Below are 26,467 nucleotides of genomic sequence, written 5' to 3' on the forward strand. Positions count from 1 at the left end.
CTCCATCTCTCCTCCACCAGCGACGCCTCTCCCCCTAACGAGGAAAGCTACTGCCTAATGAGGGAGCTCATTAACACATATGGCTGCCATGGTTTAATTAGGCTACACACACACACACACACACACGTGCAGATACACATCTTAGAATTGAATTGCAAAGATAAAAGTCAGTGGGATAAAAGTTGAGAGGTATGTGAGATGACGGAAGGTTTGGCCACACGTAAGTTTGAAAACCTTCACATCAGGTGAAAATTTTGATATTATGCAAAATCAATGACACAGTTTCACGCAATACTGGCTGCGTTTACATTGAGTAACCTGGCTAGTGGCCATATTCTGGTGGAGGTCTTACCCAGGTTTAATTGTTTACATGAACTACTGGCACTGTGACTGAGCCTCCCTGTCGCCATGAGAAGACCAATTAAGAGAATATCCCTGCTGACTTGTGTTGTGTCAAACACAGATACAACACTATGCCACTGAATGACTCTGACAAAACACTACATTTCTAAATTCCAAGAGCAACTGAACTCATATCAGGGAGTGGCAATAAAAAAAGTCTATGTTTGAATGAAGAAAACAAATAAATGTGATGGGCATAGAGCGGTCATAAAATATGGTACTTTTTCAATTTTTAGTTATTTGAAATTTTCTATGTTTTTTTCTAGTCTTGCAGAACTTGTTGTGTTGTATATACAGAAGTATGTGAAGGGGAACAATTAAACTGTAAAGCAGGTTTCTCATTTCTACACTAAACAAACACCTAATGAAGGAGGCGGGGGTGATGATGAACATAAAAATGCAAAAGAATTCAATAAAAGCCAGAAGGCATTTCTTTGTCAGCAGCTGAAGATGCAATTGTTTAAATACTGCAGGTGCTCTAGAGATAAATTCTTTTTCAGCAGTTCAAGAGTTCAGACTCACTACTCTACAGAGGTATAACACCATGGAAAATGTAACGAGACAAAAACGTAAATTTATAAGTGAGCAAACATGGACGTAATCAATGCAGATCTTATAATACCCCCCCATATCCCCAAGTTTGCCAAGTTTAATGACATAGGAAATGCACTCAATCTCAATGATACACAATGAATATGTTTGTTTACAAGAAAGCTCCACAAAGAAACTTTACGGTTAGATACACGAGGTATGTTGCTTCTGTACAAACTATAGTACCTATAAACTTAACGGAGCTCTTTGTTGATAAATCTGTGCCCACATAAAATTCCTATTTTAGTTAGTTCTGAGTATATAGTATTACGTGTTTTTCTAGTGTATGAATGAGGAGCCTTGACTTTATTGTTGCCCCCCATTTCTGAAATCAATCTTATGCCCTTAGAGGCACAAACAACCCGATGGTTTTTCAGATTAGCCAGCTAATGCTAATGATGGGCTTGCAAACTTGATTGTCAAGTATTGAAATAACAACACAGTAAGCCTGTGAGATGATATGAATTTGTTCACCATCAGACATTTTGCCATGCTGTTTATACTGTGGTAGTTATTCCCTTAATATCTGGGTTTATAAGTTTATTTTGGGCAATGTTGCAAATCAAGGAGGTCTACTATTTGGTAATACAGTACTGTTTTTGCAGGATCTTTGTATCAAAGTGATGAAGTAACTGGCAACAGATCCCATGTCCTTCTTTTCCAGAACATATACTATATGACAATATATATTGTTATCCTGATATTAAATAAGATACCATGAAACAAATATTTTATCCATATTGCCCACCCCTATTTTTGGAGAAACTGCGTCTTGCACTTTCTGAGCCCTTGCACTCTATCTGTAGCTGTTACATCACAGTATGAGTGTGGCCCCAAACAAGTTAACTGAGTATTTGGGCAGAAATGGAGATTCTTGATGCAGGTAGATGTAGCCTGTAAGTCACGTATAAATAAATACTTATATAATAATGTTCTGAATACACTTACGGGTCTGTGGCCTCTTGCAGCTACTGAAGCGTACAAACTGCTGTCACTGCCCTAAATCTGCTCTCAGCAGTGTAATCCATCATTGGGGGGCCATCTAGGGACCCATTTCTGTCCCCTTATTCTCGCTCCATTGAGATCCAGTGAAGGCAAGTTGACAGAGAAGATAGCTGAGCACTACTCACCTGCTACCACAGTCAACCTCACAGCCCCCCCGCTCACGCTCATACACTCCCTCCCTCTCTCTCTCACCAGTCATTCAGCTACCAGGAATCCCAAACACACCTGGGCAGCCAGCCCCACTGTCTGAGCCCGCCTGCTTGGAGCAGTCAGGACAAGTGCTGTCAAGGATTTACAAAGATGGCTGCATTCCTCGGCACACCGCAGGCACAGTCAGGCCATCGATCACAGGACGTCCGCATAAACACATTGCATCATTAAGACTTCATTACAGTCATATCACACAACACTGATTTTCAGTGGTGGAAAGGGTTCATTGACTACAATAGCATTTCTGATGCTGAAGGAATCTGAGACTGAAATATTCAAAATAATAAAGAATTTTACAATTCTATTAATTATTTATGAATTGTCATTTAATTAGGGGTAATTTGCTATTTTAATTAATCTAACTCATATTATACCAGAACATTAAAACTCTCACCACTTTCATTACAGCATTAATTAACTTATTTAATTAAGAAAATGGACCTCTCTAACACAGATTAATACACACAATATTCAACGTGCAGTCTCGGTCTCTTTGTCCTGTGAAAAATGATTTTGCCCACATCAACTTACATTTTATGTGTAACAGCAGCAACATCAGTATTTGAAACAGGTAGAAAAGAAGTTAGCCTGAGAAGAAAGTCAGAATGGCTGAATGGACAAAAAAAGGGTGCCACATACAGAAAGTCAATCAGCAGAAAATCCAGGGGAAAATAAATAGGTTAAGAAAGACAACTCTCAGTGCCAAGAGAGATTTCCTGTGTTGCCATTTCAAAATGAAAATCCATTTTGAATTGAAGCAGATGTGGCTCGCTTTTGGTCTATTTTTCCGTTGTTAATTAGCTACAGTCTAAACTGTCTGTGTGACAATAGAGGGGGTCACCAAAACAAGAAAACAAGGATCTTTCTTAATGATTATGTTAAAAATATAAGTTAGGTGATTCTATATTTCTCTTATAGTCAACAATTCTCACAGAAAGACCAAAACCACAAGTACCGGCTGTGTAGCTAAAGCTTAATATAATTTTTTTTTCTATGTCATAGAGCTCCATTTCTGTCCATTGTTGTCAAAAACGCATAAATGAGCCACACTGTTGCACTTGGTGGATACAAGCAATAAAACCCAGCCTGCATATGAGAGTACAAAGCAACACTGGGTTTATTTTTTTTAGTTGATTATAATGTGGTTGCCTCCTATCACTAAAGGTTTGCTACTCACACCTTCTCTAGATTGCCTAGTAGTAGCCAAACAAGTTTGAAAAAATAAATTATGGGGTCTCTTACTTTTCCAGCACAGCCATGATCATGGGAGGGAGCACCAGAATTGGCATAGGCAGGACCACTCTGGTCAGAGAGGTTTCTAAAAGTGCCTGTCACAAAAATAAAAAGAACACACACAAACAAATTTGACAGGTTTTTGCTTTTTACTAAAGGAAGAAAAATCTGCGGTTTTATATCACATTCAAAACTTTACATCAGTCAGTAAGAATAATAAACCAACAAAGCTGCACCTGAAGAATTCATATCAGATAAAAAGTTGTAAGGGTTGAGCAACATACATGCCTGGCAGCAACTTTTGATGTTCCCACCACGTTCCCGTTGCCGTCGAGCACACTGATGCCCTCCGACAGCTCAGAATGTCTCATCAGTACCACGTTGCAGACGTTCGCACTCGCTGTTAACGGGGTGAAAATGCTTTTAGATATCAAAGTGAAGTCTCTCACCTTTTTGATGGGTTCTATTAATACACAATTAAGCAAATTTTCTTTTCACCCCCTGGCTGGGGTTTAAGATTAGTCAGCCCTGTAGCAGGAAGGGGGTCAGTTCCTTGCTCAAGGGTACTTTAAGGATAAGGGATTACACCTTGAATGGCTAATGGTAGTGTCATCGCCAGACTGTTTGAACTGGAATTTTACTGACGAGCATTCACAGGCAATATTTTCCCAGAGAATAATTTAATGTCATGATCTCAACATTACAACATATATATTGCCTGCATTAATGATATTATTATTTAAAGATCATGACAAAATGTTCTGGCAATATCTTGAGTTGATGAAATAATTATTCTGTTAATGAATCTTGAATTTGTCATGCTCAAATTTTCTACACACATTAATGTTCTCAGGATGAATTGTAGTAACTTTTCATCGAGCACAATCTTCAGGTCAATACGTTGTTTATGAGCAAGTATCTGCTGAACTAATGGGCTTAGTGCTTATAAGCAAATGTTAGCATGCTAAAATGCTGGAGTACACAGTAACCACTATGGACCCTACCCTACGAAGTCTTGAAAAAGAAACAAACCACTGGTGCAACAGACAATGGACAGGTCGGTCAAGGAAAACAGCAGTTAATGACAGAAACACTGTACTGTCAGTGACATAATAAATAACCTTCAGAAGGCCGGAGTGAAAGCATCACAGTCTATTTGCAGAAGACTTAGAGAGCAGAATTACAGAGGCTACACCAGAAGATGTAAACCTCTAATCAGCATGAATCGCATGAATTGCAGTACAGAGATGAGCCAAAGGCCAAAGTGTGGAGAAATAAAGGATCTGCACATGATCCACACTAGCTCATCCCTGAAGAATGGTGGAGGTTGTGTCCTGGCTTGGGATTGCATGGCTGCTTCTGGAACTGGCTCAAAGAAATGCATCAAAACTCAAGTAGGCACTTCACCCTGCAGCAGGACAACGACCCAAAACATACTGCCAATTTAACCAAGATGTTCAGTGGGGAAAAGTGGAAGGTTTAAGACTGGCCAAGACAGTCTCCTCACTTAAATCTTAATGAGATTGTTACTATTGTCATTTTGAGCGTGTTAGCATGATGATGTTGTCATTAGCTCAGACACTACTGTGCACAAGTACAGCCTACAGTGGTTGTAGAGTTTTTTTTGACATATTGGCATTTACTGTTGTTACGACCCATGGGCCGTTTATGCGTATATGGGGTGTTGTGTTTGTGTGTTTTCCTCTCTGCCCTAAGCAGGACCTTGACCCGCCCCCAATGCTGCAGCCAGCAGGCTGAGGAGGCTGATTCTACTCTCCCAATCAGTGGAGAGTATAAGGGCTGGAGAAGGAAGCTGCTCTGGCGGCGAGTATGGTTGTCTACAGCGAAAGAGACAGTGTAACCGAGTGTTTGGAGTCTGTGGCGAGTGTGTGGCAGAGACAGTAACCGGCAGTGGGAGTCCCGCGGTTAAGTGTAGTGATTTACTGTTTTTTTGTTTGCACTGTGTGCTTGTGTGTGCCAGTTTGCAATCACTACTTTTGCGTTTGGTTATCCAATACCTTAGTTCCCTTTAAAAAGGACGCTTGTTGCTCGCTTCCCTTTTAGGAGTTGGTTTCTGTTGATTGTGCATTTAGACACTTTTTGTTAAAAATTGTAAATAAATCCCCCCCCCCCCCTTTTTTTTTTTTACTTACTGTCTTCAATCTGAGGTTTGTAACAACTGTATATTTGGATCAAGAGTAAGCAACATTTAAGAAATGATATATTTGAAGGGAACTAAGACAATAGTATTATTAATAATATAAAATGATTTAAAATAATTTATACCATGATGAAAATATCATAACTTATAACTGCCATTTAGAATCCTTCTAAAAGATGCTGATCCCCCATCCACCCAAATATAGTGCGTCGCTGCCAAGTCATTTGTGTCATAATCGACAAAACTGATTGCCATACCTCTGTGTCAGCGACGAACAGACCGTAACCAAGGTGACTGATAGGTTGACAAATCACAGTGTTGCTACCCTGTGATTTATTCACGAAAGCCAAAATGAACACAAATGTATGTTAATATAGCTGGACCTTTCTCCTTGACTCTAATAGGAATAAGAAAAACTCATTTTAGAGAGTTTAGTGGTGGAGCCGCAAGCCTTTTTAATTTAAGACAACAGCATTCAGAGTTATCTTTACTAAGGGCTGCAGGGCTGGCAGGTCGCTTTGTGAGGGGAATTCAATTGACTGAGCAAATAGCTGTTTTTACCTACGAGGGATTATTTTTATCCAGACCAATTAATAGAGAGACACACAGTATTTTTCCATGGAATCACAAAAACTACAGCAAAAATATAAAATTTTCAAAAGTGTTTGCAATTAAATGAATAAATATATTGAAGTAATTATAAAATTGAATTGCACAACTAAATACTGAAGTATGTGGCTTTAATTTGTAATTATTTGAAATACCGTCTTTTAATTTTCATCTAATAACTAGTGATACACTCATGGAAATGCATCCAAGAACTTTTCAAGTAATTACTTCCTAAATATCACAAATATTTTCAAAAACAACAAATTAATTATCCCCATACATTTCTGGCAGCATGTCTTTCACTCCAGTTAAGGTCTTCATAATCTAATTGACTGACAGGCCGCTGCTTGATTAGGTTATTACAAATAAATCTAGCCTTAAGTAAGCAAACTTAATCAAGCGGGTGAAAATTCAAACAGCACTTTGCTTTCGCTCAGTTCAATTAGACATTTAAATTACCTTTTATATGGGCCTACCAAAACAACAACAGCAACAACAATGAACAAACAGAAATCAAGTAAATGAGGCCTTGACATAGATGCCACTTTGGGGGTAATTATCCAATTTGTTTGCGGCAGCAGAGTTCTAACAAGAAGCCAATTACCAGGCAAAGGCTGCGCTTCAGAAACCTGTTGATTTAATTGAAAGAACCACCATGGTAAGAAAGGGGGGTTGGGGTGGGGGCAGGCAAATAATTAAATCGTGAGCCAGCAGCCCGGGGCATTCTGGAAGACGGGTCTATACCCCTGGGTGTGACTGTGTGTTTGCGGGAGAGTGGCATGAAAATCGTGGCTTTGTGGCTTCACACACACGTCTGTCAAAGCGAGCTCCCAACACGTCTTTCAGTCTGCAGAGGAAAAACGGACTGTGAGGAACAGAATGAAACTAATCACTCAGCTGTGCTTGGCTCTCACACAGACATTTCTAATGATCACGGAGGAGATCTAAAAAGGTTAGACACTGTTTTCATCAACACTAGGGATAAAAATTAGTTGATACCTTATCTGATGTTAGGTCTCCTGGTTAGTTTTTCAGAATTATTGTCTTTAATTGTATAATATGAAAGAAGAAAAAGCAGCAAACAGGCATGAAAATCTAACTATATGTGCTTATCACTACTTGTTTAGTTTACTCTTTGGTCCAATATGTTGACAAATTGGATGCATACCCATGACATTTGGGACTGTTATTGATGGTATCCTATTGATGGAGGATAATCCCTAAAAATGTTGGTGATGCCCTGTCATTTCATCTAGTCCCACCAACAGGTCACATCTCAAACACCTTATGACACGATACCTCTGAAATGAATGACCAGATTCTTGTTTTCCGCATGTAGATTTAGATTACTTTATACATAAAATGCTAAACATTAGCATGCCTCATTACCAGGGTAACTGTTAGCATGCTAACAAGCAAACACACTACCTAATAAAAGTTACGTACTCACTAGTGTTTAAGTATTTAAGACTTATTTCTGTGATATCATGCTAACCATGAGCTTGATAAAATGCTAATATTAGCATCTCCTGAATTTTACATACTAAATGTCATCATTCTCGTAAACTAACTATGTACATTAAGAAACTATATATTACAATGTCATTTTTGCATGTCAGCACTCTAATTGCACTGCCAATGTTGCCAAGCTAATTAACACTTTAATCCAAAACTTCACGCGCTAACTTTAAGCACATTAACGGGGCAAAGTTCCAACATTAGCATGCTAATGCAGTTTGCGCTTCAGCAGTGAAATAATTTCCATATAATTTTTTCTGTAACAACCTAAAAAAAATGACTTAATCAAAAATGTAAATAACTGATTAAACTCACAATGATTTAACATTGGCAAACCCGCCACCTTAAAAGGTTTAGTCATTGTCTCCTGGCCATTTGGTTCAAGACTAGACCAAAACTACTGAGCTTAAATTGAGTTTAAAAGGCCCTTTAAGTAGAGAAGTGGGCTTAATCCCTGTCCGTCCCATTAAGTGTTTCTCTGAGCTTTTTGAACTTACCCACTGCTGGGAAGGGGATGAACCTCTGCACCAAAAGCCTGGTAGTTGGGCTGAAGTGGCTGGCTTTCTGGATTAACACATTCAATCCGACCTGAAGGAAAACCAGACACACATGATATAGACAATCAGCCACTGACTCTGTTTTAAAAAGCCAATTATACACACACTGAATATTTGGAATTAATATTTGAATAAATAGTGGTCTTTTAAGGGTCCCATGAAACATGGTGTCAGTGCAGAAAAACATTGACAAAAAAACAAGCACATTCTTTGTGTAAAATTCCTCGCTCTCCGCACAATGAATTAAATACTATTTTAACACATACTGAAAGGCTGTAGTCAAAAGGATATGTGCTCTCAGATAACACACCACCATGCCACTTCAGCCTGCGGCTCTCCCCAGCCCTGTAGGGGGTCGTCACCAGAGCAGACATTTAATTGGAGAGCTCCTGACCCCCTCCACGCCCGCCGTTCCGCCCTCCAGACACCCTGCGATTTTTTTCTGTGCTTGTTGCCGTTGTCAAGTCTTAGTGCAGCAGCCGGATGAGCGCCCAGCGGGACCAGTAATTGGCTCAGTTTGAGCCCTGTGTCCACACTAAGGGCTGTGTCAGGCAGGTGTGTGAACATGTATTATACTCTTTTGACATTTAAGTCTATCATGACATAAAGGTTCAACTGATAAGGGTGTTATGAAGGCTTGTATTGAAAGGTTTATGCTGATGTTCAACTTCTTTGAATTTGTCCATTTTCCTGTCAAAACAATTAAAATATTAGGTGTTTCACCTAATGATGTAATCCTGTCACGGGGTATAAGCATGTGAAACGACAGTTAAACCTTTAAACTCCGCACCTGCCCACTGGTTTGAAAGATATAATGGATCCGCAATTGCTGTGTGATGACATCAAGTCATTGGAGTCACAACACCTGTTCAGTCAGAGCAACGACATTATGCGAACTCACAGCAATGGAGACTGCGCTGGTCACTGCTCCGAGGTATCCCTGAATGAATTTGGAAACTGGAGCAGGCTAAAGTGAAAAGTAATAGATTAGAATATGAAACAAATGTTTATGTAAAAGGTACATAAAGGTATCTGCCTAAATGAGACTCTCTATACTGCTGATACAGTACCTTGGAGGCGTTGCGGTTGCAGTAGTTAACACAGGCATTGTGACTCTGGTTTAACCACTGTGCAATGAGAGGAACTTGTTAGTAAATACACCTGATGTATTACAGGTGCTACATTTAGCATTTTCAACATTGTTGTCCCTGTCTGAATAAACAAACGGGACTATTGAGGTTCTTGACTGTGGAAAAAAAATGTATCTGACATAAAATATGTTTTTGTCTACCACAGCATCTACAAACATACACAAATGAAGATGTAAAACATAGAAATGTGCATACAGCAGTAGAGCAATAAAGCATTTGGTACTATATGATTTCCCGTCCCTCCAACAACAAGCCCACCACCTGGCTCATCATCGATCCCTTAAAACCCCACTTAGGTATTGTTCAACTTCAATTCCAAGCTTTCCCTGAGCTTTCACATGTATCTTAAGGCTGTCAGGTTCTGGAAAGCTGATCCTTGATTTCAACATTTGAATTTTATTGCAGAAATGAGGCGATGATTTAGACAATGGCAGTCTATCTCTCACACCAGCGGTATTTATTTCAGTTTATTTAAATTAAAACCAGATTTTCCATGAACCCCCCTGCATGACAACTGATTACTTTCAAAGAAAGAAGAAGTTCCTAATATATCAAGCATTTTTAACAAATGTGTTAAACATAAAACATTGTCAAGTGGATGAAAGGTGTATATTATTATGATTGCATCAATGTTAATCAATTGATTTTTCTTCTGGCACAATCTTCAGAATTTTTCATTGGATTAAGCATCTTGCCAGGACTGCAGTGTAAAATTGGCTGGCTGGTGAATACTGGAACATCTACATAAATGTTCATTAATTTGTGTTGTCTTTATTAATAAATAAATACATACATTAAAAAAATTCAATTGAAAATACGTCTTGATTACATTATGTCAGTCTGAGTTTTACAGCTCAAGTAAGTATTTACCTGCCAGAAGATAGTTGATACCAATGTTTGATTTGGGAGAAGGAGGCCAACGACCTACAGAAAGATAAAACCATTTACAAAATGATTACAAACAGATTATCGTATGATATGCGGTACATACTTCTTTTTAGCCTCCATCTACATTTTGAATTACTTACAATAAATTTGATGACTGGCTTTGTATTACTGAAATGTTTGTAACAAAGTCTTACCACTGGTGTGCCAAATGGGATAAAACCTGTTGAAAGACAGAGTCAATATTAGAGCCCGACTGACATGTGACTTTTGAGAACAATATCAATTTTGATATTTGAGGATTTTAAAATCCAATTTACTTGGAAATTCTTTTTGGTCATTATTTTTAGACACACATAACATAAACAAAGATTATCCCTAACATTTGTTAAGTGTAGTTATAAGACCTCACTAAGATAACGTGACATAATTCAGTTTAAAAATAAGCTTTTTTAAATTGTTATAAATAGCACTTCAGTCAGTATTATCACTGTTACTATCTCACACTCATAACTGTTTGCTTTTAGGTTACTCTGCTGCCAGATTTAAAGTTCTTTAAAAATACATATACAGAGTGTTATTCCTAACATTTTAGCTGCTATTGTCTCGTTCTCCTGTCTCCCTCTCTCCGACACATCCAAGTCGCCTTACAAAAAAGGTGCTTTGAGGCTTGACCAAAATACCTCTGTTTGCAGAGTTCTCAAGAACTTCTCCGTCACTGTAGGAGAGAGGTTTTAATCAGCACCCAACTGAGTGTGACCTTTTCTAGACAACCCGAAGAACCCCATTGAGCCACGATAGTTCCCAGGCTGAATGACGCCTACATGTTTGACCACATAACAAGCCCCTAGATCCCACGTCCCCCAAGGCTTCCACACCAAGCTACTGTACCTGACATCCGAAAGGGCATGAAGATCTTCTCCCCCGTGTCAGGGTGGATGATGGCCTGTAATAAGAGCATAATGATTAGAATCAGACGATAATGAGTACTTGATGATTTAGATTAGCTTAGTTCAAATTAATTAGGAAGTAAGTAAGTTTCTGTGTGGTTAAAAAATGAAGGAAAGTTTTAAGTGTTACTGGAAATGAATAAATCAACTTAGATACAGTGGAACTACTAAAAACAAGGTGTGGCTTGGAGCACTTACTTAACTTACTTGTTTTCAGTTGTTTAAATGTGTGCACTTGGATATTATTGTTACTACATGTTGTTAACTATGTTCACCCTCAACATTCAACTAACTAGTATTAAACACAAATTAAACGTGTGGCTGATGGGAGGTCATGAGTTTCGCAGGTACTTGGAGCGGCTATGGCTCAGGAGATAGAGCGGGTTGCCCACCAATCGGAAGATCGGCAGCTCAATCCCCGGCTCCTCCAGGCGGCATGTCAAAGTGTTCTTGGGCAAGATACTGAACCCCGAATTGCCCCCGATGGCTGTTCCATCGGTGCATGAATATGTGTGAATGTTAGTCATACCTCTAGTGTGGCTAAAAATAAGCCTGTGGAAGTTGCTTTTTGATAAAATTTTCTTTACTACACTTTTCTTGCTTGACACTAAATCGCAGAAAACACAAATCATTTTGAAAAGTAAAAAAGGCATTGACAAAATTCTATCAGACTTTACTCAACTTCTAGTAGTAAAAAAAAATTACACCCTCACGAGTTCCATTTGAAGGCAGCATATTTCTCTGTGCACTTCCTTTTTCTTAAGTGTGATAGGCAAAATAGTAAAATTACAGTTTATTCTAATTAACTGAACCAATTGTCTAATTGTTTGCACCTGTGTCTACTATAATTAAATGCCGACACACTAAACCAACTGTATAAGCACCGATGAAGGTCTGAAGCTTTAGGTATTGATATATAACCTTTACTTTTGTTCACCAGAGTATTTTTGCGTAATGCATTCAAGTTGCAAAACCTTTGCTCTTACCTACTTTTCTCTGTGTTTTTTGGGCGGGTAAGCTTTTCAGATCTTCTCTTTTACGTACACACCAAAGACAAACAGCGGCGTTCTCTTAGTACAGCCGTAAGATAAGGCAGATGGAAATCTCTTTCCCCTACTGCTTCAGTGGTGATGACATCGGCTGATTGGAGAGAACGGAAGGCATCTAGCTCCTTCCTGATACTCATGGAGCCAATCTCGGATTTGTGAAGTACCGTATATGAGGGTATATTCATGTCAAAATATGCTATGTTTGCAGCACAGGGTAGAACTAACACTGTAAAACAGCCTTATATTACTTTCATATACAGTACAGCCGTGCAGCCCATAACACTAAAGACTAGCTAAATTGTTTGACAGTAGGCAGCTTGCATTTGGTCTATTCAAACCTCTTGTATCTAGATGCAGTATATCTAGATTGTGTGTTAATCTATTTAGGACAGTTCACACCTGCTATCAAAATGTGTCTCAAAGGCATTGAGTGACCACTTTTGAACAGATTTCACTGTCCTGCTCACATTTGATTTTATCGGAGGGTAAACGGGTACCGCTGAAAAAACATTCACATTTGTACTTAACCATATAGGTAGAGAAAATGACTGTCGTGTCCTTTTCTCACGTTGCCTCATGCCTGGACTCCACATTAAACTGTATCCAGTGCTTGGAAGATTTCTCGTCTTGTATGCACACAACAAACGTGACCCAGCGGCGCTTCATTGTAGACAGGGATATGTTTATATACTTTAATATATGGTTCAACAATTCCCAACCAGTCCTGCATGTGGTTTGAATAATCATCTTTAAATCCTAGTGCATTTTGGTGTATTCATATCTGTCTTCAGAGCTGGTAATAAGATCACATTTTAGTGCCGAGTTCAGTTCAAAACTGAGATTTGATGGCTTTCTTTTCCAAATAAAAAAAAAAACAATATAAAACAAAAAAGGTGCGAGGGGCAACGCATTACGTGAACATAGTGTGCAAGCCGTTGATTAATTTAAGAAAAGAACAGAACTCCATTTCATACTGTGTTAATAGACATTTCACTTCATAAAAGATCTACACTAGGTAATACAATATGTTCATTAAAATAATTAAGTTTTATTTAGACAAATGACCAACTGTACCTGCAGATCACTGATTGTCAGACATCCTTCGAAGCTGGCACATACTGCTAATTAGCACTGGAGTTAATACCACCTGCCTTGTTCACCGTCTTCGTAATTTTAATGAACATTTAATTAAACAAAAGAAAAAAATGTCTATTGAGGTGAGTAGACAAATTCTTCTTTAGTTTTTAAATCTGTGATAATGAGTGTTGTACGTACAAGTGTTTGTCCTGTACTTTAAGTCAAAACTGCTCCACAAAATCTGCTCAAAGATTGTAACGACCCCGTTGAGAAACTCTACGAATCAGCCAAACATAATTATATAATGAGACTGGCCGACAACATTGTCTCTGACCCCCCAACTATGTTTTGAACAGTGAATACAAATTGTTAATACCAAACTGGACATACAGGGTTCTATGATTTAATAAGCTTAGACTGAAACACTCTTCTGTACACCAGTCAGTCCTAAAATTATATACGGAGCATAATCCCTGATCAAATGTACGTTGAACGGCCTTGAATATTGTCTTCTGGGAATGTTGGGTTAATTGTGTGTGTCTTTGTCTCTTGTCTTGGTTTTTGTCTTCTCTGTGATGTTTCAAATGGAGCAGCTGTGATGCAAGAAAAATGTCAGACTTGATCTGACAAGAAAGTATTTTCATCGTCATCATCATCATGATGTAGTTCCTTCACCATTAAGCCTTTTATAAGGTAGCGTTTCACCATTTTTGTCAACTCTGTGGTATGTTTGTTGTACAAAACAGGTAAATGTTGAGCTAAAGTGTAAGTGTTCTGGTGGATGTGCCAACTCACTGACACCATAATAGGCAGAGATAGTGATCATAGCGTGTTTCTGTGTTGATTGAGAGAGGGGAAAAAATTGAATGAAAGAGAGAAATGTCTTACCTGCTTTATTTTTTGAGCTTGCCAAAGCTGTAATGACGAATAAGAAATACCTTTAATAAGAAAAAAACTTTTATTTGTAAGTACTGAATAGTCTCTCAGGTATTTCTTCAGATCAGTGGATGTGTGTTTTTCCACATATGTAATTTAGAATCATTAGCCTTTATTTAACAGGGACAGAGGGTGGTGAATGCTGTTTAGATTGTGAAGCCCATTGAGGCACATTTGTGATATTGGTCTATGTAAAGGACTTATAAACTGCTTTTTACAGTACATTTTTTCAGTTAAATACATGAAATGTAAAACAAAAAAATGGCAGCATTTAAATGTATATATAGGAGATGTTAGGCTGTTTTAAGATCTCCATGGTTGTCCTTTCTTCTAAATGCCTCACAAACAACCTGGATCTTTAACTCTTCTGTGGACCAACAAACACACCCTGAATGGTGTCCCTTTTCAAAACCAAAACGACAAGAAAGAATTAAAGACTTTGATGATTTTACAATGCTCATCAAAGGAAAACACTGTTGTCTATAAGCAGAGAGACTGACTTACGTGATCCTAAACGAGTTTGTCAACCCAGGTTTGTGTGTCTTTACCTGAGCATCAGTCACTCCTGGAGGCAGACTTCCACATTTGAAACGGTCTAGCAGCTCCACGCACTCCTGCAGCCGTTTCTGATTTCACAAAACAGATTAAAGTAAATGTAATGAACAGGAAAATGCAAAGTTAAGTCAGGACATTCTTCCCTGGAGAGTCTTAGTCAACTTAGGGATGGGTTTATTTTCTCTTTCACTATGTAAGCCACATGGCTCAATGTGCGATAATTGTATTTCACTCTTTCATGCATCACGCTTTCATGCTGATTTTCAGTTGACAAATGAGTTTCCTAAAAGGTAATGAGCAGCTTTCTGTGGTGTGATCATTGTCTAATGCTGAGCAAAATACAAGGTCATGTGGCCCAATTTGTTCTAATGAACTTGCCATCTGTGTGTGTGTGTGCGCTTATTCCTTTCTCTGTATTTGTGTGAGATAGTGTTAGGTGTGCACTTACGCCTGTGCGCATATGAGGTCATGTGTGCGTGACTGAATGCAAAATCCCGGCAGTCCCTGTTCCACTCTTGTCATTAAGGGCAAGTTGAGGCTACGCCTGGCCCAGCAGGATGCAAGGTGTGTGTGTGTGAGCATACACACTCCCCACCTCTCACAGCTGCCCCACATGTCCACACCTCATCACATCCCACGAGCTACTGCCGCTATTACTGTCACCAAAGAGCCTGCTAACAGCTTCATTACCCAGAGCACCAGAGCACTGATGACTCCATGAACAAAATTACCCCAACACAACCAGGACCTGGGGAAATGTTACAACGAGCAGAAACGCCCATGATGAGAACGGTCTGTAACCCAAAAGGTCAGAGATTTGTTCCCTATAACAGAGAATCCCTTTATATATATATATATATGTTAATAAATCAGTCATGCTAAATGACTAAAAGTTTAAAAACAATAGACATTTTAAGAACCGAAATTACCAAGTCAAATTCGATGGCATGTAGGTTTTCTTCCGCTCTTTCCTCTTACCTCTTCACTAAATGTTGTTTGTGCCACCATTTTGGCCCAGACCCAAAAAAAAGACAAACAGAGAGAGATTTTGGCCTCAAGAGGCTTTGTTAAACTTAACATCAAATAAAAAATTTTTAAAAACAAGATGGAATACCTATCCATTACCTCACTATAACACTACCAGTGTGTGGATGCCAACTAACTTGATTCATTCTCGCCGTCATCAGCCGCTTCTCCTCCCTTTACAACCAATGGGGTGTGATTTTATGAACAATACAGAATGCCTGTTCCCTCCTTGTTACATCTGTATCGAAAAATACTACATTCAAAACAGCCGCATATTTTACTGTGGTTGATGGTAATGCTAAAGTGAAAAATACACAATTTACCAGTTCAAAACATCAGGAGCAGTTGTTGCCTCTCACACTAAGGTATGTCCTCTTCTCGAGCTTAGTACTAAGGAATCCAAATGAACAAAAATGGCCATAACAACATTTAAGTGTTATTTCTAAACAAACAACTGTACCACACTGAAAGCAAGCAGCTCAGTTTGCACGCAGAGATTTCTGATCATTCACAGGACTGTCCATCTGTCTCTGCTCTGATCTGGGTTTTCATCATCAACCTTGGGCCAGTGTTGAAGACACCTGATGTCTTCTTTGATGCAAATTCTTGATTTTACACACCCATCCCCATCCCCCCTGAAGCACTGCGCCAATCAGCTGTCTCCGGTGTTCACAGACATTTTTAACACCTCACTGGAGACGTGCCATGTGCCAGCCTGCTTCAAAGCCTCCACCATCATCCCTGTCCCCAAAAAACCAAGGACCTCAGGACTAAACAACCCGTCACCCTGACATCTGTGGTAATGAAGTCCTTTGAGCGCCTTGTGTTGTCCCACCTAAAATCCATCACAGACCCACTCCTGGACACCCTGCAGTTTGCCAACAGGTCTGTAGATGATGCAGTTAACATGGCCCTTCACGTCATCCTCCAGCACCTGGACTCCCCAGGAACCTACGCGAGGATACTGTCATTCCAGACCTGCTACAGGACAAGCTCTCTCAGCTGAATGTGCCTGACTCCACCTGCAGGTGGATCACAGACTTCCTGATGGACAGGAAGCAGCACGTGAAGCTGGGAAAACAAGTTTCTGACTCCAGGACCATCAGCACCGGATCCCCTCAGGGCTGCGTTCTTTCCCCTCTGCTCTTCTCCCTGTACACCAGCAGCTGCACCTCCAGTCACCAGTCCGTTAGGATCCTGAAGTTTGCGGATGACACCACCCTCATTGGGCTCATCTCTGTGGGGGGATGAGTCTGCCTACAGGTGGGAGATTGACCATCTGGTGACCTGGTGCAGCCTGAACAGTCTGGAGCTCAACGCTCTGAAGACAGTGCAGGTGATCGTAGATTTTAGAAAGAGCCTAGCCCCACCCTCCCCCTATCATCCTGACTCCAAAGTCAACACCGTGGAATCCTTCCGCTTCCTGGGCACTATCATCTCCCAGGACCTCAAGAGGGAGCTGAACATCACCTCAGGATGTACTTCCTGCAGCAGTTGAAGAAGTTCAGCTTGCCAAAGACAATGATGGTGCACTTCTACAACCTCCATCATTGAGTCCATCTTCACCTCCTCCATCACCATCTGGTACTTTGCTGCCACCGCCAGGGACAAGGGCAGGCTGCAGCGTATCATTCGGCCCCGACATAAACTGTTTGACTCTCCACTCTGGTCCATCAAGACCTCAAGACCAAAACCTCTCGCCACAAGAATAGTTTCTTTCTAATTGCAGTGGGCTTCCTCAACAAGGCCCGGTTCCCAACTGTCACTGACTCTCATGCCCCCCTCCCCAAACACACACACACACACACACACACACTTTACATCAACGTTCAACTGTGCGTTATGCTCATGTTGTGAATTTTTGCATATACCTCTCAGCATTGTAATATAATATTATCGTAATTATTGTACACTTGCACATTTTTTATGTCCTTGCAATTTATATATTTATGTTCATGTGTACTGTAAGCACCAAGGGAAATTCTTCGTATGTAAAAATGTACTTGGCAATAAACCTGATTCTGATTCTTTGACGCAAATTCTTGATTTTATACAGTTTAAATTTTTTGGCTTTGATTCTAACTCCTAAACCTGCTTTCCAATAATTGAATCCTTACATGCTACATTTCACCTGTTTCCAAACCCCATAGTTATTTTACATTGCAGATTTGTTATTTTGCTATCCTCAGCAGTCCACTGAAATTCAGTCATTCTATTTTACTAGAATTTGTATCTTTGCTACTTTGTAGTTTTTGATCATATACTGTAATTTCTGTTTCAGACAGGCACTTATTGTATGTAGAGCTGCAACGATTAATCGATTAGTTGTCGACTATTAAATTAATCTTTAACTATCTGAATGATCGATTAATCAATTTTAGTCATTTTTAGATTTTCTGGTTTCTTTGCCCCTTTTTGACAGAAAAATTTATCTCTTTGGGTTTGAATAAAACAAGACATTTGAAGATGTGATCTTGGGCTATTTTCTGACACTAGACCAAACAACTAATCGATTAATAAAGAAAATCATTGACAGATTTATCCACAATAAACATGAATATCTGTCTATCCTGAATAAAATGTCTGTCCTCTGTTGCTCTAACTGAGGTTTAGCCCATTTCTTGTCATATGATGCACAGATTGTGAAGTCCTCTTGGACAAACTTGAGAATTTAGTATGTAAAAATTAACATGACAATATTACAGTAATACTGTACTCGCATGCAAAAAAAGATCACAAAAGAAGCAGAAGTTAAATGGCAACAAAGCAGTACACCAATAAGTTCAAATCCTCAGACCAGCAAAGACAACCTGGGAAGCATTAGTAAACAAGCAAGTCTGTCCATAAAAACTAGTACTGAGGTGGCATTAAGCCAGTGGTTCTCATACTGGGGAACAGGCACCCCTGGGGGGTCAGGTCATAGTGCCGCAACAGGGTGGGTGGTGATGTTGAGCAGACCTAAAGTTGCATGAATGTGAATCACGTGGTGGCATAAACAAAAAAGGGCTCTGATGCAAGCAAGGCTATTTTGCTAACCTGAATCTTTTTTTGTTTTTTCCAAATTGCCTGTGTTCTCAATGATTGATAAAAATTAAATCTACTTTTACTGGAGTTGGGGGGGCTTGAACTTTTCAGCTTTTTTTCCAGCTTCTAAAGGAGAGGCGTGACAGAAAAAGGTTGATAGCCATGTACATAGTCTCTGTTAGTTCAATAGGAACTGTTCTAGCTAAAAACAGATCAAAACATGGTTCAGTTTAGCTTTCATGAGATCAAAACCGTGTAATAAATCATTAAATTTGTGTACCTCCGTCACCAAGAGTGTGCTTGGGTCAATCACATCCAGGAAGTGCCTGAACCGACCAAGAAATGTGCTCTAAGAGAAGAACAAAACACATCAAACAAACATTATCTTAAATGGCACATTAACTGGGTAAAAAGGCCTGGGTAAAGCATTCAATTTGTTTACTTGGCCATTTATAGCACTCAACAATTATTTTCATCTAAACATAATTACCAGTGAGACCTAAAATATAATATATTAGGTGCAACTTGTGTAATTTTAAAGTTTGCCATTTCACTGGAATACCTGAGTCGGGATGAGAAAGTTCGAAAAATCTTACTTTTTCTTCCTTTATACAGGCAAAATAAATGAGATTTTGCTCAAGTATAGGCAGCTAAATCAGACTCTGGATTGTTTCTTTAAGCAGAGGGAGGCAGCGAGATTCCAGCTGTCATTCAGTAAACAGTGATATTATAGCGTGCCAGCTGTTTTAACACACCAGGTGGAGTATCTGCATTGATGCCGCTGACAAACTGTTTCCTATCTCCATCTTTTAAGGACCCGATTCCAATCACACCATTTGCAATTACTTTCTATAATGACCTTTCCATCATTTATTCATAACTGAGCATAAGGAATCATATCGGAGATCCAGCAGCACACCATGCAGCCTTGAGAGCCACCCATCCCCTCCCTAACTTGGGTTTAATTACACTAACTGCTAATTTGGATGAAAATCTGGTATCTGACTCATTGCTGCACCTTGTAACTTCCTGAACATATGGATGGCTGGTAAAAACACGGCATGGGGGAATAGTTTTTTTAATTCTGTTAAAATTCAATTATTCACCAGTGCAACTCCAGTTTGACCAGTTTGAGCTGACACAGGTAAATAGTGGAAGAGAGGGAACTCATTTTAGCTGTACTCCAAGGCTACCTGCAGTGTCATCTGTGTTACACTGCATTCTGAGACCTGTATTTAAGCTGATAATTATCTTGGCTAATTTGCACATTCAAGTATATTTACCACAGTTAAGCCATGCTTTCACATTTTTAAAAAGAAACTCAGATATTTATGCAAACAATTCTTACTTTCACAATGCAAAAGCTGTAACATCTGAAAAAAGGTATGTAGCTACAACATTTCTTTTATGTAATTTGTACCTGCAATTTGTTATTTTAGGCACTCCAGCATCAAAAGCAGTAGAGACCTAGTTATTCAAATTTTTAATCCCAAACATAGGTTAAACTACTGGATAATACAGTTCCCATGATGCAATTCCTTTTAAGTAGCATTAGAGTGCCTCAATGCCTAAGTGCGTGCTCCACACCTCTAGTTTGTAACGCAGGGTTACTGTTAAAAAATTAAGGCTGAAGCTGGGATTATTTTTGACTTTAGAAACCTCCCTTCAGTTTCACATAAGAAGTTTAACAACTTTTTTCTGTTTGCTGAGAGTTAAATTAAACTTTTTGTGTAATTATATTATACATTATTATTATTATTTTTATTATTATTATTTTTATTATTATTATTATTTATTATTATTATTATTATATGTACAATGTAGAGTGATCCTTTAATACATTTTTTTATATATTCTTATATTTAAATTCATTGCCTCCCTAAAACAGCCCTGTTTTCAGCTTTGTAACAACACATTTTCCAGCTAATCCCATGTTTTTTTTAACAATCTTAAATCTTAAAAGTAGATTGTAACTAAAGCTGCCAAACAAATGTTGTGTAGTAATTTTCCTGAGATGTAGCAGAGTAGAAGTAAAAGTTGCTTCAAATAGAAATACTCAAATTGGTAATAAAGTAGCTACCTCTAATTGGTACTTACTTGAGTAGCTATTAAATGTTCTCGGGTAATTCCAGGACAGACTGACTATGTGTAATGTTATTTACAATAAAAGCTACTGGAAATTTAAACATAATGGACCACTAAATAAGATTCTGACTCAGATAATACTGTATGTTTGTTGAATAAATTCAGTTAAATTGCTAGCAAGCAAAACTGTGGTAGTCACCAGTCCAGCTGACTTCTATTTGTAGAACACCTGTCAACTTGGTCAACCAAAATTTGAGTAAGGTCAAAATTATGTGGTCATTATGTGACCTTTAACCCCGTTCACTGCTGAACTTTCAAATTACAATTGGCCAAGAAACTATAATGTGGACAAAGTGCGAGTTTCTAGAGTTGTAATACTAGTTTGATTCTAAAAATGTAATCCTTTTCTTTTCTCGTGCATGAAATATCACAAACCGCTTGGTCATGAGATGCTACTGGTAAACACATTTTATACTATGGTGACATGGTGACACGGTAAGTGAGAGTTACAGGATACAGCAGAGGCAAACAACCATTAAAAATTAAGTTACCTCTGCTGGGCTTTACACTCAAATATTGAAAGGTCTGTTTATTAAGAGATCACACAGCCAGTTACATGTATGCAGCTGCCTGGTGCTTGAAGTGCACATGCAGTAACGTTCAGACTTTAGTCGATTGAAAAATAAAAGTACCTGGTCGAAACGAGACTTGCCGTGCTGGAATGACGGATATTCAGCCATCCTGCTGCTGTGAAAGCACACAAAGCGATTTTCTTCCCTATGTTGATTTAAAAAACTGCGTCCAACAACATCTTGTAAATACTGGAAGCTTACAGGGCTGAGCGGTCAACTTCTAGCTGTTCAGTGGCCATTTTGCATTAAGGGTAATGTAGTTTTTCCGGGCTGCTTTGCTTGGTCTATCTTTTGGAAGACAGACTACACTTCCCAGGAGCACTGGCTTTGTTTTCACCGTTTTAATAAGGAAGTTAAAACGGGGGTCAGTGTTTTGTGCAAAATTTTGGAGTTTTGTGAGAGTCCTGACATTTTGAGTTGACAGTTGATGGAAGGAAGGTGTTTGAGTTTAAAGTGTATAATATAGCCCCCTAGTGGTGGTTTTAAATTTAAAAAAGTAGACGTTCAAGTGTTGGACAAAAAACATCAACCCCTCTGGCATTCATTACACCACAAACTACAGTCTGAAATATAATGACAGAGTAACAGCTGTTGTAGATTTTAATGATTTATATCTAATGTACATTGATGGCAGGTGTCTGTGTTATTCTACCCATCCCCTTAAGGTGGACAACAACAGCCGTACTAGACATTTCACATGTCAAACAATGTCAAACAATGTCAAACAATGAAGCATTCGGTGCTACATTTCTCCAGCAGAATATGTTTCATGGCAGTGTGGTGAGGGCTTTGAAATAGTATTATGGAATCTGAGTCTAAAACAATTAGAGGTTGCAGCCAGGTTGTATAGGGGGACATGGACCTCAGTGTTTCTAAAATCCTGGCTTCAGACCTGCTTGCGATATTGTTTGTGTCCTATAATAAGATTTTAACTTTATCTATACCAAGGAGTTTAATGAACACAATGCTGACATTAAGCATGACTGAATTTTAATTGATTTTGATTGGCTTTCCTCATTAATCACAGTCAGTATTGTGACAGTTCTGCCTGTGAGAGCATCAGATTCTCTGAGTTAAACACCACTGCAGTGACATACTGTGTATATATATACATGACTTTTAATATGACAAGATAACTTGCTTTTGTATTATTGTCTTCATGAGTGAAATTATCTGAAAGAAAACCAGCTATGAAGCTCTGTAAGGGTTTAATTTTACAGTGCATTAAATTAATTTCTGTTAAGATGTAGCAAACAACATGAATAACATTTAAGACCTAAAACCTGAAGACCGACAAAAGGAGCAAAAACTAGCATCTCCTTTTGTTGTATTATCATTAAAATGTTTCGTACATCTCTCCTTGCTATTAAAAATGAACAAATCCTGGTATTTTACCAACTTGGAACCCAATAAAAACAGAAAACCCTAAATGTAAACATAAAAACCCACTCTAAATAAAGAATTACCAAAATCAGTCCTGTGAAAAAACACAAACATACCCCAAAGAAAGATTTACAACCAAACATACGGTGAGCAAGAAACACAAAATATTCTTTATTAAATATACAAAATTTGTGAAACAGAATTGCATCACGAATTGTAAACTTTCCAATCTTGCACACTACCTTAAGCACATTCCACCAGCTACACAATCAAGGACAAAATATAAATCAATTTAAACTTAAATAAAAACTTTTAAAATGGAAGACATGGAGGAGGACGTTTATTCTTCGTAAGTGCAGAGTCACATTTAATATGTCTCTACAGTCATCTATGCATTTGATATTGCGATCGCACAGCAGAACTGAGATGACAAGACAGTTTGGGATGTTTTTGTATGCTTCAAGCTCACTAGAAAAATCAAGTTTGTGGTGTCAACGTAGGCCAAGTGCTTAAATCACAGAGCAATTAGAAAGTGCAGTACGGTGTAAAGTAGATCTAACTATACCGATATCAATAGACAGGTACAGCAGAGTTATGTTCTGATGATTAAGTAGTGCAAGGACATCCACAAATGCTGTTAAAAGTGGCATCATATCAGAATTCTTTATGGTGTATCAATCTGCTAGATTAAGTTCCAAGGCTTTTTTTATTTGGCATTTCACAGGAAATCACTGCTCATTTTCTATTGTTATGCATACAGTTTTTATTTTTGTGCAGTGATCTAAACAATAAAATATATATCACAACAAAGCATGAAAAGAAGTATAAAAAAAGCTCAGTGAACAGATGGCTTTTTTTTTTAAAACCTGCCTGGACAAGTAAAATGAGGTGCTGAATTCTTAATGTAAAAATAAAACAAAAATAAGGCAGCATTTGGCATTTCAATACGGCATATATGCTGTAAAATGCTGTATATATCCCTTTGTAACACCTGAAAGCAGTAGCGTTATGCGTGCTAGAGTGGAAGCAGATGTTACACGCAGACACTGAGGGAGGGGAGTCAAGTACCAGCATGTCGCAGGCATTTTCTCAACAGTGGAGTCGTGTTGATAACACACTCGTGGGAAGGCAGAGAAGCTGAGATGGCTGATCTTGATACAGACTGGATACTGAGTGATACTGTCTTCACCTGATAACACTGTGACCCATACAAGAATCAGTTAGCTTATTAGGCTGAGCATTATGGGTACACTTCCAAGACATGCCCATTGAACAGAAAGAGAAAAAAAGTGTGGGGGAGAGAAGGAACAAGCAAAAGATAAACAGCACTTGCCATGTGTAGAAAATAAAACCATTCACTTGCTGGCTAAGAACACTTTTGAACATTCGTAAGCTACAATCAGTTCCCAGTAACGTGCACGTTACATGGCTGAACTCTCACTCCGCTTGTTTGGTTTGTATTTTCAAAAACTAGTCAGAGCACTCGAAATTTATAAGGGAACATTTGTAGAGTGTCAATCCAAAACAAGTTATACACTATCTGAAAAAAAGTGATGCCAATCAGAGGTGTAGGTCATTACAGAAGTACATTACTGTAAACATACAGGCAGTTTTGCATGAATTTACCTCATTAACCAAATATTGTTTATACTTACGCAGACTATTTTCCATTGCATACTTGAATATTATGGATTTATTTTCTTCCAAGCAGCCACTAGTTTTAGTTCATTACAGTGAAAGGAATAGTTCCACATTTAGGGAAATATACTTATTTGTCTTCTAGCCAAGAGTTCGATGAGAAGATTGACACCTCTCTCACACCTTGTGAGCGCAATGCTTTCTGGCAACTGAATCTTACATCTTGTATAACAGAGCGTTTTTGTTTTGAGAAGGGTCCCTGCTCTCAACTGCAACTACAAAATAAAAACAAAGGCGTCAAAATGTTGTCTTTGTCTTCAGCGGGTTTCAAGTAGATTCTCATGCTGCACTGTTAATGAACTGGCTGCCTTGAAGGTATAAAATGAAAATCAATCTAAACTTGATGGTCAGCACTGATTTAAAGTATTAAACTATTTGTAGTTAATGGGCCAAAACGTGCAAAACCACCAGTGTGGCCCTTCATTTTGTTAGCTCCCCTCTCCCTACAGAACCTTGTATATCTTTGAAAATGTATGTGAGGAGTTAGTTGGATATACAGTGTTATGGACTGAAACTCTACAATTTCTGTCTTTTTTGATAAGGTGACAAAAGTGACAGGTGAGGTGAAAACGAGGAATCAATGTTTCTACAATCAGGATCCCAAAATGGAGGCATCTGGGCATCTTGAACACACTGGGCTCCCCCTGTGAACTTAAACCCAACTGGCTGTGTGAACCTGAAAACAACCTGAGGACTCTCTACATTCAGAACCACCTGAACCAAACCCTTCGACAAGGACGCGTTTCAGCACAGTAAAGCATGCCGTCTGGAAAACATCGCCTCAACATCTCTCAGTGCCTAGATATTTGTATCAAAAAGGACAGCATAGCAGTGAAAAGACTAAAGAGCTGTTGTGGAGGTTAGAGTGAACAGATGCGGACTGAACTGCAAACCCTTTTCCCCCCTTTGTCACTTTAACTTGGAGCGCACTTGCAGGAGAGTGGGCTTCTGCTCCATGATGCGCACCAGCAGCGTGTCAATGTAGTCCTCCAGATCTTTGACCTGCGGCTTCAACTTCTTCAGCTCCACCTCCCGCTTGGCCAGCAAACATTTCTGACGCTCAAACTCTGCCTTCTGCCTCTCCAGGTCCACCTCCCGCTGCACCAACAGGGCGACCAGTTCACTGTGGGTCAGGTGATAGTACGAGCCAGCTCCTTCTGTCAGAGACTGAAGACGGAGGAAGAAGAAAGTGTAACAAAGATAAGAACAGTTTGATGTATTTTCACTGGACTTCCTGTTGATTAAAATGAGTTTCCGAATATGCAGCCCTTTGTTCAGCCGTACGGATGGTCATGCTAACTTCTGCATCGCTGCTCCTGTTTATTACTTTAAAAGAGAACAGTGTCATCTATAAATTAGTACAGGTCATATAATTAGAATATCATCAAAAAGTTGATTTATTTCAGTAATTCCATTCAAAAAGTGAAACTTGTATAATGTATACATTCATTCCACACAGACAGATATATTTCAAGTGTTCATTCCTTTTAATTTTGATGATTATATCTGACAACTAATGAAAACCCCAAAATCAATATCTCAGAAAATTTGAATATTGTGAAAAGGTTCAATATTGAAGACACCTGGTGCCACACTCTAATCAGCTAATTACCTCAAAACACCTGCAAAGGCCTTTAAATGGTCTCTCAGTCTAGTTCTGTAGGCTACACAATCATGGGGAAGACTGCTGACTTGACAGCTGTCCAAAAGACGACCATTGACACCTTGCA

The 26,467-nt window shown here is 38.8% G+C and overlaps 2 protein-coding genes across 9 annotated transcripts in view; both read right to left on the reverse strand.

Annotated features, from left to right (window-relative positions):
- Window positions 1-21,900, reverse strand: part of sfxn5a (sideroflexin 5a) — a 31,204-nt gene extending 9,304 nt beyond the window's left edge. For 5 of the 6 annotated variants that reach the window (XR_005445709.1, XR_005445707.1, XR_005445708.1 and 2 more), the window contains exons 1-12: window positions 21,717-21,900; window positions 19,220-19,288; window positions 14,883-14,960; window positions 14,287-14,313; window positions 11,214-11,268; window positions 10,520-10,545; window positions 10,308-10,361; window positions 9,357-9,413; window positions 9,188-9,253; window positions 8,227-8,317; window positions 3,726-3,841; window positions 3,451-3,536 (exon numbers count right to left, since the gene is read on the reverse strand). Coding sequence is in view for 2 of the 6 variants with exons in the window: in XM_038729671.1 (XP_038585599.1) it covers window positions 3,451-3,536; window positions 3,726-3,841; window positions 8,227-8,317; window positions 9,188-9,253; window positions 9,357-9,413; window positions 10,308-10,361; window positions 10,520-10,545; window positions 11,214-11,268; window positions 14,287-14,313; window positions 14,883-14,960; window positions 19,220-19,288; window positions 21,717-21,764 (773 nt within the window). In the remaining 4 variants the exon portion in view is untranslated. Of the gene's footprint in view, window positions 1-3,450; window positions 3,537-3,725; window positions 3,842-8,226; window positions 8,318-9,187; window positions 9,254-9,356; window positions 9,414-10,307; window positions 10,362-10,519; window positions 10,546-11,213; window positions 11,269-14,286; window positions 14,337-14,882; window positions 14,961-19,219; window positions 19,289-21,716 lie in introns of those variants that run through there. The other variant, XM_038729672.1, reaches the window with a different exon arrangement.
- A 1,281-nt stretch (window positions 21,901-23,181) lies between these two features.
- rab11fip5a (RAB11 family interacting protein 5a (class I)) overlaps window positions 23,182-26,467 on the reverse strand; it is a 29,888-nt gene continuing 26,602 nt past the window's right edge. For all 3 annotated transcript variants that reach the window (XM_038729674.1, XM_038729676.1, XM_038729675.1), the window contains one exon: window positions 23,182-25,904. In XM_038729674.1, coding sequence (XP_038585602.1) covers window positions 25,647-25,904 — 258 coding nt within the window. In that variant the 3' untranslated portion in view covers window positions 23,182-25,646. The remainder of the gene's footprint in view (window positions 25,905-26,467) is intronic.

The sequence above is a fragment of the Micropterus salmoides genome, unplaced genomic scaffold, assembly GCF_014851395.1.
Source record: "Micropterus salmoides isolate LMB-PRFRI ecotype aquatic unplaced genomic scaffold, ASM1485139v1 Ms_hic_scaffold_19, whole genome shotgun sequence".
NCBI classification, from domain to species: Eukaryota; Metazoa; Chordata; class Actinopteri; order Centrarchiformes; family Centrarchidae; genus Micropterus; species Micropterus salmoides.